Genomic DNA, 15067 nt, shown 5'->3' with positions numbered 1-15067 from the left:
TGTGCTAACCACTGTGTTGAGTAGGTTGGGCCTGTACTCATTGGAGTTTATTTTTTCAAATAAATTTAGAGTACCCAATTCATTTTTTTCCAATTAAGGGGCAATTTAACGTGACCAATCCACCTGCCCAGCACATCTTTGGGTTGTGGGGGCGAAACCCACGCAAACACGTTGAGAATGTGCAAACTCCACACGGACAGTGACCCAGAGCCGGGATCGAACCTGGGACCTCGGCACCATGAGGCAACAGGCCTAACCCACTGCGCCACCGTGCTGCCCTCTCATTGGAGTTTAAAAGAATGAGAAGCGACCATATTGAGACATAGGATTATCAGGGGGTTTGACAGGGTAGATGCTGAGAGGTGGTTCCCTATGTGAGAGAGTCTAGGACCAGAGGGCATCATCTCAGAATAAGTTGTTGCCCATTTAAGACAGAGATGAGGAGCAATTTCACCTCTCAGAGGGTAATGAACCTGTGGAATTCTTCACCGCAGAGAGCTCTAGAGGGGTTGTGTCATTAAGTATGTTCAAGGCTGAGATAGACAGATTTTTAATCAGCCTGACTTGGTATTTGGCAGTTTCGACCTGTTTCTGGGGAAGGTAGCCCCAAATCTAGCATGCCCCTACCCACCCCAAGAATAAAACTCTCACCTTTTCAGGCACTTTTACGCAAGGCAGACTTGCTGCGATTTCTACAATTCCCACTAACCACCTCTAACATGTAAATCATGGTGAATAACTCTCTCTCCCTCCACAGACACTGTTTGATCTGCTGGGCACATTGACCAACCTGCAGCAATTTTCTGCTTTTTAAAAAATCACTGCCATAGATAACTTGGTCCTGTCCCATATAAAATATATTGACTAATAATAATCGCTTACTGTCACGAGTAGGCTTCAATGAAGTTACAGTGAAAAGCCCCAAGTTGCCACATTCCAGCCCCTGTTCGGGGAGGCTGGTACGGGAATTGAACAAGCGCTGCTGGTCTTGTTCTGCATTACAAGCCAGCTGTTTAGCCCGCTGTGCTAAACCAACCCCTCTGTTTTTGAATTTATGTTGTTTCATATCAGAAATGATCAAATAACAGGGCAGCACGGTGGCCTAGTGGTTAGCATTGCTGCCTACGACGCTGAGGTCCCAGGTTCGATCCCAGCTCTGGGTCACTGTCCGTGTGGAGTTTGCACATTCTCCCCGTGTCTGCGTGGGTTTCGCCCCCCCACAGCCCAAAAATGTGCAGAGTAGGTGGATTGGCCATGCTAAATTGCCCCTTAATTGGAAAAAATAATTGGGTAATCTAAATTTATTTTAAAAAAGAAATTATCAAATGAGAAACTCCTCAGACTGATGCAAGACTTTTCATCATCATCTCCTGGAGACCTTCCATTCATAAACCAATCTTTGTAGATTCACTTCCCATCAATCGGAGAGTGTTCCTTTTATCCCTCCTTATTCCCTCCTTTTTAACCAAACAAGCAATTACCAGGCCACATCAGAAGGTAACTTCCAATTCCAGGAGTTTTCCTTTTGCCGAATGATGTATTGCGTTGAACCTTGGTAAATGCCTACATATGACTAAAATTCATGGACCCTCTGCACCATTCTAAGACCCACTCAAAAAAATAAATAACCTTAGTCAGACATAACTCGCCCTGCTGAGGTTTTTTTTTTGGATGACTCATACTTGTTCAAGTGCTCAGTCAATAACGAAACCTGACTAAATAAAGCATGCGTCACATATTTGTTGTCCCAACAAAGACTACAGACAGGTCATTATAACCTGTGCATTTATACTTAATCTATTTCAGGTCAATGGGGTCTTAGATACCAAATCCAACTGTTCCCCCCCAAAAAAAAAATTGACTTTGGGATTCAGAAGAGGTCCAATTATTTAACAAAAGAACATCGTCATGTGGTACTGAATTAACTATTATATATCACTGGCCAGGGTTCAGCCTCTCTCATTTGATAGTCAATATGAGGGCTATCATATTCATGTTGATTGTATCCCTTGTCGGTGAGTTTGATGTTTGTGGCATAAGCAGCAAATGTATTTTATCCTTATTTTAATATTTGATGTTCAATACCAAACTATGCTCTTTTTCATTTATTCTTCTAGGCAGTCAAAAGTTAAAGTATGGTAAGTGTCACTTTCCTTAGTTAACAGGACATCACCTTGAACACCAGCTTCAGTTTATAGGCTTTGCTGCTAATATCTTACTGTTATTTCAACTCTCCTGTTAGAGCCCAGTTTTACCGAAGGCATGATGAATGTTTACACCTACGAAGGTATCATTCTAACTGGGCTGCCAGAGAGCGGCTTAAACAGAGCTGGTGTGAGAATTAACTGTGGAGTGAATATTGTTCCACTGGGGCAAAACACCTACCTCCTTAAGGTAAACTAATCTCGAAATATGTTTGTAACTGTCATATCATCTGAACAAACCTGTACGGGCATTTGACAAACGGAAGCCAGCAAGGGTTTATAATGTTCCAGCTGTTGAGGATGTGTGACTTTCTCCGTTCACTCCTCGACTGCTTGCAACAGGTTTCTAGATATTTAGTAGGCGGAATGTGCCAATTAAATGTATGTACTGAACTATTTTCGTGCCGATTGCAAATAACTCAGTCCAACAGGCATTCTTGAGTTGAAGTACAATTAGGGTTAGTTTGATTGTACAAACACACACACCACACCACACATGCAAAACATAGACGCGGAGAATCTCACTGTGTGATTAACCCGTGCCCATTGTTTGTCATTTTGACAGCATACAAACATTGTGCAGCTTCTGATAACCCCGATTGCAGAGTGCAGCCAAAGCAGACCAAGGCAGGCCAGCAGCACGGTTCAATTCCCGTACCAGCCGGGGCCGGAATGTGGCGACTAGGGGCTTTTCACAGTAACTTCATTGAAGCCTACTCGTGACAATAAGCGATTTTCATTTTTCATTTCATTCTCCGATTTTGAGACTATGTAGTGTCTAATTTTACGATGAAAAAGTCAGCGCCGCCCCCACAGCGATGCTCCGCCCAGTGGGGGGCAAGCCGCCGCGCCACGTAAAACCCCCGGTGTACCCGACAGAAACGGCCGGAGAATTGCCGGGTCCGTGGCCGCGCATTGCGCATAGCGACGACCTTCGGCGGTCGCGTCGTACAACATGGTGGCAGCCGCGTGTGGACCCGGTCTGCCAGATAGTGGCACCTGTAACCCCCCTCGCCACCTGCGGACCACCCCACACCAGTCCCCCTAGCTCCCGCCAAAGCCCCACCTACTGGCGGAATGCCCCCCCCCCCACCCCCCGGCTGTGGCAGTGCCGGACACGATCTGCAGCCGCCACGTGAGATTGAGGAAAACCCAGAGTAAAAGTGATCCACGCTGTCGGGAAGTCGGCCCATCGCGGGCGGAACATCGGGGGAGGGCCTTCAGGTGACATCCTGAGGCTGTCCCAAAGGCGTGCGGCGTACTCCCAGAGGACGCCGTTCAGGGGAGGGCTGAGCATCCAAAAAAACACAGCGCCACCCCCGATTCGGTCGCAAACAGGGATTCTCCACCCGATCACCGAATACGATTTTGGCATCAGGCAATGGAGACTCTCGCCCCCATGACTGCAGGCTTCCGAAAGATCATGAGAGACCAGCGATAGTGTAAAATATCTGGCTCCTCTTAAAGGAGATGTGTATCGCGGCTGTATTTGGTGGTGAAGGACACGGTTCATAATGTGGGAAAATATGTAATAATGGCACAACATGGGAGGTCCAGCCGGGATGTTGGTCAAACAGGTGCAGAAGAGTTAGGAAATCCCCAAATAAACTCTCATAGAGCCATAGATGTTTACTTACAGCATGAAAACAGGTCCTTTGGCCCAACTTGTCCATGCTGCCCAGGTTTTAACACTAAGCTAGTCCCAATTGCCCGCATTTGGCCCAGATCCCTCTAAACCCAGCGTTCCCAAATAACTGTCCAAATGCTTTTTAAAAGACAAAATTGTACCCGCCTCTACTTCTTCGTCTGGCAGCTCGTTCCAGATACTCATCACCCTCTAAGTGAAAAAATTGCCCCTCTGGACCCTTTTGTATCTCTCCCCTCTCACCTTAAACCTATGCCCTCTAGTTTTAGGCTCCACTACCTTTGGGAAAAGATGTTGACTATCTACCTTATCTATGCCCCTCATTATTTTATAGACCTCTCTATGATCAGCCCTAAGACTCCTATGCTCCAGGGAAAAAGTCCCAGCCTATCCAGCCTCTCCTTATAACTGAAACCATCAAGTGCAGGTAGCAAAAGGCATTAAGAGCAGATAACCATGGCCCGCAACGCCAGATGTGTAGCCCTGTAGGTCTGGATACAGTGCCACAAAAAGAATTCAGTGATCTCACTAAATGCTGAATGTCAGTGAATATATCTTCAAATGTCATTTCTCACCCAGTGAGCCATTAGTCACACACACAGCTCAATGTACTGTTCACCCATAGCTCACTGACCAACAATGTCTGTCCACTACAACTCATAACTCACACCGTTATGGTATCCCACACCTTCATGTGCATAGCATTGCAGCAAAGCTTAAACTCACATCTCACAGCCAGCGCACACTCAACCCTGACAATCACATCAACCCGGCTGCATGATGCTCACTGACATACTTCCCTCTCTCTTGCAGGACAAAGTGGCAATTATCCAGAGGCAGCGAGTGCTAAGTGGCAGGGGGAAGGCAGAGCTTCATACCCTTACCCCATGGAGGAGATGGCACTGCGGTACCGTCACTGGGGTCCCGTCACTGGGGTCCCGTCACTGGGGTCCCGTCACTGGGGTCCCGTCACTGGGGTCCCGTCACTGGGTACCGTCACTGGGGTACCGTCACTGGGGTCCCGTCACTGGGGTCCCGTCACTGGGGTCCCATCACTGGGGTCCCGTCACTGGGGTCCCATCACTGGGGTCCCGTCCCTGGGGTATCGTCATTGGGGTCCCATCACTGGGGTCCCGTCACTGGGGTACCGTCACTGGGGTACCGTCACTGGGGTCCCGTCACTAGGGTCCCGTCACTGGGGTCCCATCACTGGGGTCCCGTCACTGGGGTCCCATCACTGGGGTCCCGTCCCTGGGGTATCGTCATTGGGGTCCCGTCACTGGGGTCCCGTCACTGGGGTACCGTCACTGGGGTCCCGTCACTGGGGTATCGTCATTGGGGTCCCGTCACTGGGGTCCCGTCACTGGGGTCCCGTCACTGGGGTCCCATCACTGGGGTCCCGTCACTGTGGAACCATCACTGGGGTCCCGTCACTGGGGTCCCGTCACTGGGTACCGTCACTGGGGTCCCGTCACTGGGGTCCCGTCACTGGGGTCCCGTTACTGGGGTCCCATCACTGGGGTGCCGTTACTGGGGTCCTGTCACTGGGGTCCCGTCACTGGGGTCCCGTCACTGGGGTCCCGTCGCTGGGGTCCCGTCACTGGGGTCCCGTCACTGGGGTCCCGTCACTGGGGTCCCGTCACTGGGGTCCCGTCACTAGGGTACCATCACTGGGGTCCCGTCACTGGGGTCCCGTCACTGGGGTCCCGTCACTGGGGTCCCATCATTGGGGTCCCGTCACTGGGGTCCCGTCACTGGGGTCCCGTCACTGGGGTGCCGTCACTGGGGTCCCGTCACTGGGGTCCCGTTACTGGGGTCCCATCACTGGGGTGCCGTTACTGGGGTCCTGTCACTGGGGTCCCGTCACTGGGGTCCCATCACTGGGGTCCCGTCGCTGGGGTCCCGTCACTGGGGTCCCGTCACTGGGGTCCCGTCACTGGGGTCCCGTCACTGGGGTCCCGTCACTAGGGTACCATCACTGGGGTCCCGTCACTGGGGTCCCGTCACTGGGGTCCCGTCACTGGGGTCCCATCATTGGGGTCCCGTCACTGGGGTCCCGTCACTGGGGTCCCGTCACTGGGGTGCCGTCACTGGGGTCCCGTCACTGGGGTCCCATCACTGGGGTCCCGTCACTGGGGTCCCGTCACTGGGGTGGCTGTTGTTTCAGGCCATAACCAGATGGGCAGTAATTCAAGAAGACGCTGGCATCCTCATACCGATTCCTTCTTCGAGGAGATGCCTCCTCTCCCTTCTGCCCCCCACCAGCTTGTGCAGGATAATGATTGTGCTGAGCTGTCTGTTTGGCATCAGCCTCTCACACTCTCCATTAAATCCCAGTGGCAGTGGACATTAATTGCCCCCTTAAAGAACTCAAATTATCCAGTGGGGGTGGGTTGCCCGATGCCACTCCCTCTGATCTGGTATAACTGCAGTGAGAGCAGAGGCACTAGGGGCTGGTTTAGCTCACTGGGCTAAATCGCTGGCTTTTGAAGCAGATCGAGCAGCACGGTTCAATTCCCGTACCAGCCTACCCGAACAGGTGCCGGAATGTGGTGACTAGGGGCTTTTCACAGTAACTTCATTTGAAGCCGACTTGTGACGATCAGCGGTTTTCATTCATTTTCATTTCAGGTGGGCAGATAAACAGTGGGCAGGCCATCCATTGGTTTTAATGTGCAACCCCCTCCCCTACCCACCTTCAGACCTGCTAGCATGGGAGCGGCAATCTAGCCCACTGAGAATGTAGAAACAGCATCGTTCAATCCAGCAGCCATGAGCTCAGATGCAGGGCGGTTGGAGAGTGGGGTGGTGGTGATGGTACAGCACCAGCATCAGCTCCCCGAGGTCACTGCAGAGCACTCATATGGATCACTTCAAAGGAGCAGGTTGCAGAAGAAGGTGCAAACAGAAACAGAAAATGCTGGAAAAACTCGACAGTTCTGGCAGTGTCTGTGGAGAGATAGACACAGTTAATGTTTCGAGTCCACACAACTCTCCTCTAAACAGTAACCTTGATTCTCCAGAGGACAGCATCCACAGTATTTTGCTTTTATTATGGATGAAGGCCAATGGGTAAAAATAATTCAATGCTTGATGTATTGGGAAGCCTGTCATAAAAACTGTAGTCACTGTCAAAAAGCTTGGAGAAGTCCAACGCCAACTCTGCACTGGGCTTTGCGTGGAGCATGGGGCATAACCTTTCCAAAATGGAAGAATGCCAACTCCACTGCCGCACTTATGAACACAACCATAGTACAGCATCTGGTCCAACACCCCAGCTCCCATGGCAGCACAAGCAGAATTCAGCCAATGTCTGGGCAGTGAGGGGGAGGTTCAGAGTTCTATCGTGCAAGGCCAGCTTTCTGCCATGCAATTTAGAGAGGGGATTTGCAGCGTGTCACAGCAGGTCCTCTAACCGACTGCCCCAAACCTACTGCCCTAACTCAGGGCGAGAACATTAGTGCTGCCCTCGCTGCAGTGCCCGTGTTGAAGCCTGTCAGCCGGCGTACCCAGGCTGCTGCTGCCCATGCCCAGGGGGCGCATTCTGAAGCTGGGCCTTCTGGGGGCGCAATTGTTTGAGTTGGCCCAGCATGACCAACTACAGCCTGTCTCTCTGAAAATCAGAAGCAGCGTAGCGCCAAAGACTCAGGTAACAATCTGGAGGAACTGCAGGACAGGTACAGATACATGAAAGGCAGAATGCACAAGGGTAATTCTTGTACAGAGAACTGGATGATTGATTCATCAATTTGGTTTGGAATGTGTGTTTTGTGGTAAGCTTTATTTCTGCAATGGCACTGCTGGCCAATAACAGAGAGCAGGGAAGGTGTGCGACACTTGATGAATGGGGAATTGAGGATGAAGTTACTGGTGTGCAGTCAGATGGGTTGTTGATGGTCAGCCCCACCAGAACTGGGCTGTCTAAGTTGCCTCCCACCTTCCTCTTCCTCCTCCTGTGCATGCTCTTGCTCTTCCTCTGCTCGCTATATAGTGAGTGACCAGGGCTGGAAGAAGTTGCTAATATTGTCATCTCCAGTCTGGAAGAAGATCGAATCATAATAATTTGTGGCCAAAGTCACACTGGCCAGTGACAGGGTCCTACTTGTAATAATGAATATTCATTAGCAGAACACTTTTTAAAATTCCATTCTACCTTCACAAGAATCTCACGGCACCCAGTTCATGTTTGCTTAAAGGTGGCCTGCACCGCTCAGCTTTTCAGCTGTATCTGAGATCAGGGGCTGGATTCTCCGAACCCCCGCCGGGTCGGAGAATCGCCGGGGGGTGCGGCGTGAATCCCGCTCCCGCCGTCTCCCGAAGTCTCCGGCACCAGAGATTCGGCGGGGGCGGGAATCACGCCGCGCCTGTCAGCGGGCCCCCCCCCGCGATGGGCCGAAGTCCCGCTACTGTCATGCCGGTCCTGCCGGTGAGAATCAAAACACCTCCCTTACCGGCAGGACTGGCGGTGCAGGCGGGCTCCGGGGTCCTGGGGGGGGGGAGCACGGGGCGATCTGACCCCGGGGGGTGCCCCCACGGTGGCCTGGCCCGCGATCGGGGCCCATCGATCGGCGGGCGGGCGTGTGCCGTGGGGGCACTCTTTCCCTTCCGCGTTGGCCATGGTCTTCACCATGGCCGACACGGAAGTGGCCCCCTCCCCTGCGCATGCGCAGGGGTGACATCAGCAGCCGCTGACCCTCTGGCGCATGCGCGGACTTCCGCAGGCTAGCAAAGTCCCTTCGGCCCCGGTCGCCGTGGCGCCAAAGGCCTTTTGCCGGCCAGAGGGATGCCAACCACTCCAGTGCAGGCCTAGCCCCTCAATGTTGGGGCTTGGCCCCTAAAGGTGCAGAGAATTCCGCACCTTTGGGGAGGCCTGACGCCGGAGTGGTTCACGCCACTCCATCCCACCGGGACCCCTCACCCCGCTGGGTAGGGTAGAATCCCGGCCCAGTTGTTTTCCTTGTTAAACTCTTCCATGCAGGGGAGGAGGAATGGCAGCTTGGATGGAGGCCCAGGAATGTCAAAGGGTGAGTCAGTGGGGGTGGCAACATGGAGTGGGATCGGGGCAGTGAATCAATAGGAGTGGGATCTGGGTCTGGACATAGATTTGGGTTGGGGGCATGGAGGATTGAAGTGGGATGGGTTTGGCATCTTGGGTGTGTTGGGAGAGTCAGCCAAGATCAAAACATTAGAGCCCTCAAGGGCATTGTCAGTACTGTCCACACGTGTGTCCATTTCAGGCTGTTCACTGGCAGAATCTTTTTAGGGATTAGGTTCACCTGCACCATCTCAATTACACCCGTTAGGAATGATGTTGGACAATGCTCTTTACAATATATAGGAGGGAGGGCCAGCTGAACCTACAAGATCAGCCATGTCCCACAGAGGGAGAGACCCGGACACTAACATGAATATTCAATAAAGAATGAACAAAAAACACAACATTGTTTCTTCCACAATAAAGGAAATATCCCGAACTTCCCTGCAACCACCAATGTGTGCCAACCCTGAGGTGCGCCAATACATTTAGCTCGCAGTCTAAGCTAGTCTCAACAAAGAACCATGATGCGCACATGAATAAAATGAAACCAATATGTGAAATATTTACACTTATGTTTGCGAAACAACCGTGTCACCTTTGGGCTCCCAATCAGCCTCAAGTTAATGGCGATGGAGTTGGCTCGGATTATTGTGAACATGATGCAGAGATTCCTGGTCTGGCCATTTGTGAGGTTACAAGCCTGGTCTCATCGTTCATGTGCTTTAGACACCCTACATGTTGTGTCATGGAGTGGGTTATTTTGCAGATGAATACTGATTTTGCAGCTAACAATACAAAGTAAATCACACTAGTGTAAACAGAGGCTGTTTGCTGCATCGCAGTCACTGACACTGTGTAGCATGGGGAAGTCTGTAACTCACTCCACCGACTCCTGACTTTGAATAGAGAATGTTGGTGACCTCCTTCATAGAACAGTGAATGGCGAACTGGGAGATATTATCAGCTCCAGCCTGGAAGCAGCTCGACTCAGAATAATTCATGGTCACGGTCGCGCTGGCCAGTGGCAGGGTCCTACTTGTAATACCTTTGTGTGTCTTGAATATTCATCAGCATAAAAACTTTTAAAAATCCCATCCCACCCTCAAGTGAAAGTCAGCGGCGCACAACAATCTGACGGAACCCAGTTCATGTTCATTTAAAGGTGGCCATCACCGCTGGAGTTCAATATGCACAGTCTCAATATTTACTAATGTGGTGACAGAAAGTTACCCCCTGGTTGAAAATCACTTTAACATTTGTCCCGAAATCAGGGCGGCACGGTGGAGCAGTGGTTAGCACTGCTGCCTTACGGTGCCGAGGACCTGGGTTCGATCCCGGCCCCAGGTCACTGTCAGTGTGGAGTTTGCACATTCTCCCGTGTCTACGTGGGTCTCGCCCCCACAAACCCAAAGATGTGCCGGCTCGGTGGATTGGCCGCGCTAAATTGCTCCTTAATTGGAAAAAAGAACTGGGTACTCTAAATTTATTCTTTAAAAAATTCAACGGCCGACATAAAGTTTATTGTTTATTATGCACCCATATATTCCACATATTTTGTGACTATGATTAAGTTTAAATAAATAGAGAGCGAAAACTTGACTATAGAAGTTTAGCAGGACTCAAAATTTTAAAGTATTGGGTAGGCGGCCCAATTGTAAAAGAAAGTGTCCAAGGTAAATGAATAGAATTTGGGGACATGGGGTGAATGGAGGTGGAAGTTGTGGGAGGTCATGGGGTTGTTGGAGGTCAAAGGTCGGGGGTCAAAGGTTGGGTGATTGGTTGGGAGTCAGGAGGTCAGACATGATCAGAGGTAGGGGGTGGGTGAGGAAGACCAGTGGTGGGGGTTACAGTCCCCTGGGTCTGTGCAAGTTACCCAGAAGTTAAAACTGGTTTTAGTCCTTGTAGCCTTTACTGCGCAACTATTGATGTAATCCAATCAAAACCATCTGAAATTTGAGATTTAAATCACACATTTGGATGGTGCCCTGTGCAGGGAAATAGTCCTGGGGGAAAGTTGCAGTTCTGGGTTATTGCCGTGCAAACCTTACCTGGGAACCTCCGAAGGGGATTCCCCAGAGCACCTTCGTGCTACCACCCCCCCCCCCCCCCCCCCCCCCAATACGACACTGGAGAGCTTGGAAGTTACGACCCAATTATTGTGATGCCAGCCAATAGTCATCAGAATTCACAGAGTCACTGAATTATTACAATGCAAAAGGAGGCCATTCGGCCCACCTCAGCTCGTTCGGCTCTCTGATTGAGCAATTCACTTGGTGCCATTCTCCCACCTCCCCCATCAGCAAACCCCCCCCCCCCAACCTTGCACATTCCTCCTTTTCAGATAACAGTCTAATTCGATTTTGAATGCTTTGATTAAACCAGCCGCCGCCACACTCTCAGACACAGCATCCCAGACCTTAACCACTCGCTGTATGAAAATGTTTCTTCTCATACAGCTTTTGCTTCTCTTGCCAATTACTTTAAGCCTGTGCCCACATCTCTGAATGCACCTTTGATGATATCCCCTGATATCTGCTTGGGGTTCATTACTCTCCGTTTGCATTGTGACGTGGGAGGTTTCACAGCATTGAAAGATTCTGTCCTTTCCTATCCCTTTGAGACTCTCAGTGCGCGCAGCTTCCGGCACCCGTAATAAACTCACAGCTTCGTTATTTGTTTTCCCAGGTCACGCACCCTCAGATTCAGGAGTACAATGGCATCTGGCCCAGCGACCCCTTCGTCTCCGCACGTCGACTCACGCAGAAACTGGCTCCAGAACTGATGAAGCCCGTGAAGTTTGAGTACAACAAGGGCCAAGTGGGAAAGATCCAAGCCCCAGCAGACTTAATGGAAGATATCCTAAACATCCACAGAGGAATCCTCAACATTTTTCAAATCACCATGAAGAAGTCACAGAATTTCTATGGGTTGCAAGAGGTACGTCCCCCCCCCCCCCCCCCCCCACCCCCCCCCCCCCCCCCACCTCACCCCCACCCCTCTTGTGAATATAAGAAATAGGAGTAGGTGTTTCAACCCATCAAGCTGACTCCACAATTCAATAACATGAGGGCTGATCTTCCCACCCGTTTCCCCTTTGTTTCCTGAGAGACCAACAATCTGTTAATCCCAGCCTTAAATATGTTCAACGGTGCAGCATCCACAATCTACTGGGGTAGAAAATTCCAAAGATTCACAACCCTCTGAGTGAGGATATTTACCCTCATCTAAGGCCTAAATGATAGACATCTTTGTCATGGAGTCATAGAGTTCTACAACACAGAAGGACACATTTTTCCCAGTCCCATTTTTCAGCACTTTGTCCAAAGCCTTGTATATGTGTTACCTAGCCAGAGGGAAACAAACCTTCCTTTTTAATACACTGCTGTGGGGTCTGGATCTACATGTAGGCCAGACCAGGTAAAGGTGGCAGATTTCCATACCTAATGGACATATGTGAATCAGATGGGTTTTTACCGCAATGGTTTCATCATCAATGGTCATCACTTTTAATTCCAAATTTCTGTTGAATGCAAATTTCACCATGGAGGGATTGGAACTGGGGTCCCCAGAGCATGGCCCTGGGTCTCCGGATTACTAGTCAAGGGAATATGCCACTTTGCCACTGCCTCCCTCTCAGTGTTTATCCTGCCAGGCCCCGACAGAATCTGGGAATCCTGTATACATCAATGGCATTACCTTTCTATCTTCTAAACTCCGGAAACGGTAGGCACGATCTTGAGCCAGTACACACCTGCCCATGAGATCAGAGACGCAGGAGAAAATATTGCAGAATATCTCGCCCACGCCGGGTCGGAGAATCGCTGGGCCGGCCGCGATTCGTGCGACGCTGTCCCAACCTGGTCCGCTGCTCTGCTCTGCGTGGCCCCTCCGGCAATTCTCCGCCCAGGATGGGCCGAGTGGCCGCCCAAAAAAGCCCGAGTCCCGCCGGCGCCATTCACATCTGGTCTTACCCGGCGGGACCTCGGCGTCCATCCTGTCTGGGTGGCCTGGTGGGGGGGAGGGGGGGGGTCCGACCCCAGAGGGGGGTCTCCACCGTGCCCTGGCCTGCGATTGGGGCCCACCGATCGGCAGGCCAGCCTCTCGTGGCGGGGGCCTCTTTTGCTTCACGCCAGTCCCTGTAGCCCTACACAATGTTGCGTCGGGGCCGGCGCGGAGAAGGAGGCTACCGCGCATTCGCGCCGATCGCAGCGCACATGCGCAGAACCGCGTCGTCCATTTGACGCCGGTATCAGCAGATGAAGCGGCGTGGGTCACTCCAGTGCCGTGCTGGACTCCTGTAGGGCAGAGGATCGCTACACATAGCGGTCCGATGACGCCGTCGTTAAACTCTCCAGTTTTTACGACGGCGTCAACACTCTGCCTTCAGATGGGAGAATGTGGTTCCCGATTTTCTCCGCCCCTCTCCAGTGGCACCATGAGATTCACCGTCACAAACCATCATATTAATAAATTGAAATGAATTTAAAAGATATTGGTGATCCCCCTGCCAAATGACCCCCCCCCCCCCCCTCACAAAATATTCATGCCTCAATGACGCGACGTCACATCAGTGAGGTTTACAACAGGTTTGGCCAGGGGAGCAACAGTTGAGAGATCCCTCCGAGGTCACAGAGGTAAGTATAGTCCCCGGGAGGGTAGAGGAACATGCCTGGGCAGTGCCTCCAAATGGTAATTTCTATAGAACTCCTATCCCCATTTCACCACTTTTCACTGGATTCTCTGACATTATGTTAGGATCCCGGACAACGTCCCAATAATTTGCAAAATTGTGAGGAAGGGATTCTTCGCCACAGGAGTGACAACACAGACCAATAGGTAACTTCTATGTTAAAACAAGCATTAATTAGGGCAGCACGGTGGCGCAGTGGTAGCACTGCAGTCTCACGGCGCCCAGGTCCCAGGTTCGATCCCGGCTCTGGGTCACTGTCTGTGTGGAGTTTGCACATTCTCCCCGTGTTTGCGTGGGTTTTGCCCCCACAACCCAAAGATGTGCAAGGTAGGTGGATTGAACACGCTAAATTGCCCCTTAATTGGAAAAAATGAATTGGGTACTCTAAATTTACAAAAAAAAAGTGTTAATTTAAATATAGAATCAATTAAACTACCAACAAAGTGACCACTTTATAGTTAACAGTTCAAACAGTTCTTAAATAAAATAGAAAATACTTTAACCTACTCGCTACGCTTACATATATATATATATTCCAATTAAGCAAACCAATATAGTTCAAAGACCACTTATAAATAAAGTTAACAATAAGATTGACTTGCTTTTCGCTGTGCAAAGACCTTGGAGAGAACCTTTCAGGATCCAGCTGAAGCCCTGTCTCGTCAGTCTAAAATTCTATGGAAAGCTGCAAACTACAGACAGACCTGGTTCTATCCTTTATTTACATCATAAGGCATTATTCAATCTCCTCCCACTAAGATGTCCCATGACTTGTTTATCCAGGGCCTAGCATCATTCTTCATAAATTATCTACACCCCAGGGATCCTCCAAAACAATGTTTCATGAGCCATCTATCTGGAAACAAGCAAATCATTAAAATCAATGATTACCTCACTTTTACAACACCTTAAACACAGCTTTAGCAGACATACTGCCTGTATGCACCTTAAACCAGGGTTTTTAATAACGTTACTGCAATAAATATAATATATAACAATTTCTTACATTCATCATGCGTACCTTACATAATGGAATATGGCTCACTTCACCACTAATCCAGCGTATTCCCATCTTTTTTGGCAATACTCCTTCTGAAGTACATATCTCCCTCTCTTGCGCCATTAAAGATTGACTTGCTTCTATATCCCTTAAGATTTTAGCATCCTTTCCTACTCCACCTTGTACACACGAGTAAACCTGTCTCTCACAAATAAAAACTTTAAAAAGATCTGACACCTGCTTATCGGCCAACCTCTGAATATGCTGTACACACAGTTGTACCTCTTCAGCTGCGCCCATGGTTTCTTTTGCTACTTTAATACACCCCACTGACTACTTCTGTATAAAGATGCTGTCTTCCCCATGCTTTTCTTAAAACACCAACACTGTGAGTTTGCATGTCCAACTTAATTACAATTAAAATATTTAAGTTTTCCTCCCTCTCCTCCACTTTCATAAGTTTTCTTTTTAACCTGAGGAAAAATCTATT

The 15067-nt window shown here is 50.1% G+C and overlaps 1 protein-coding gene across 1 annotated transcript in view; it reads left to right on the top strand.

Annotated features, from left to right (window-relative positions):
- The first annotated feature begins 1975 nt into the window (after positions 1–1975).
- LOC119964114 (vitellogenin-like) overlaps positions 1976–15067 on the top strand; it is a 92936-nt gene continuing 79844 nt past the window's right edge. Inside the window, exons 1-4 of the mRNA XM_038793420.1 lie at positions 1976–2015; positions 2118–2138; positions 2243–2394; positions 11573–11824. Of these exons, the coding sequence (XP_038649348.1) occupies positions 1976–2015; positions 2118–2138; positions 2243–2394; positions 11573–11824 (465 nt within the window). The remainder of the gene's footprint in view (positions 2016–2117; positions 2139–2242; positions 2395–11572; positions 11825–15067) is intronic.

This window comes from Scyliorhinus canicula, chromosome 4 (genome assembly GCF_902713615.1).
Source record: "Scyliorhinus canicula chromosome 4, sScyCan1.1, whole genome shotgun sequence".
NCBI classification, from domain to species: domain Eukaryota; kingdom Metazoa; phylum Chordata; class Chondrichthyes; order Carcharhiniformes; family Scyliorhinidae; genus Scyliorhinus; species Scyliorhinus canicula.
Note: the sequence above shows the minus strand (reverse complement) of the source record. Positions and strands in the feature narration are given on the sequence as shown.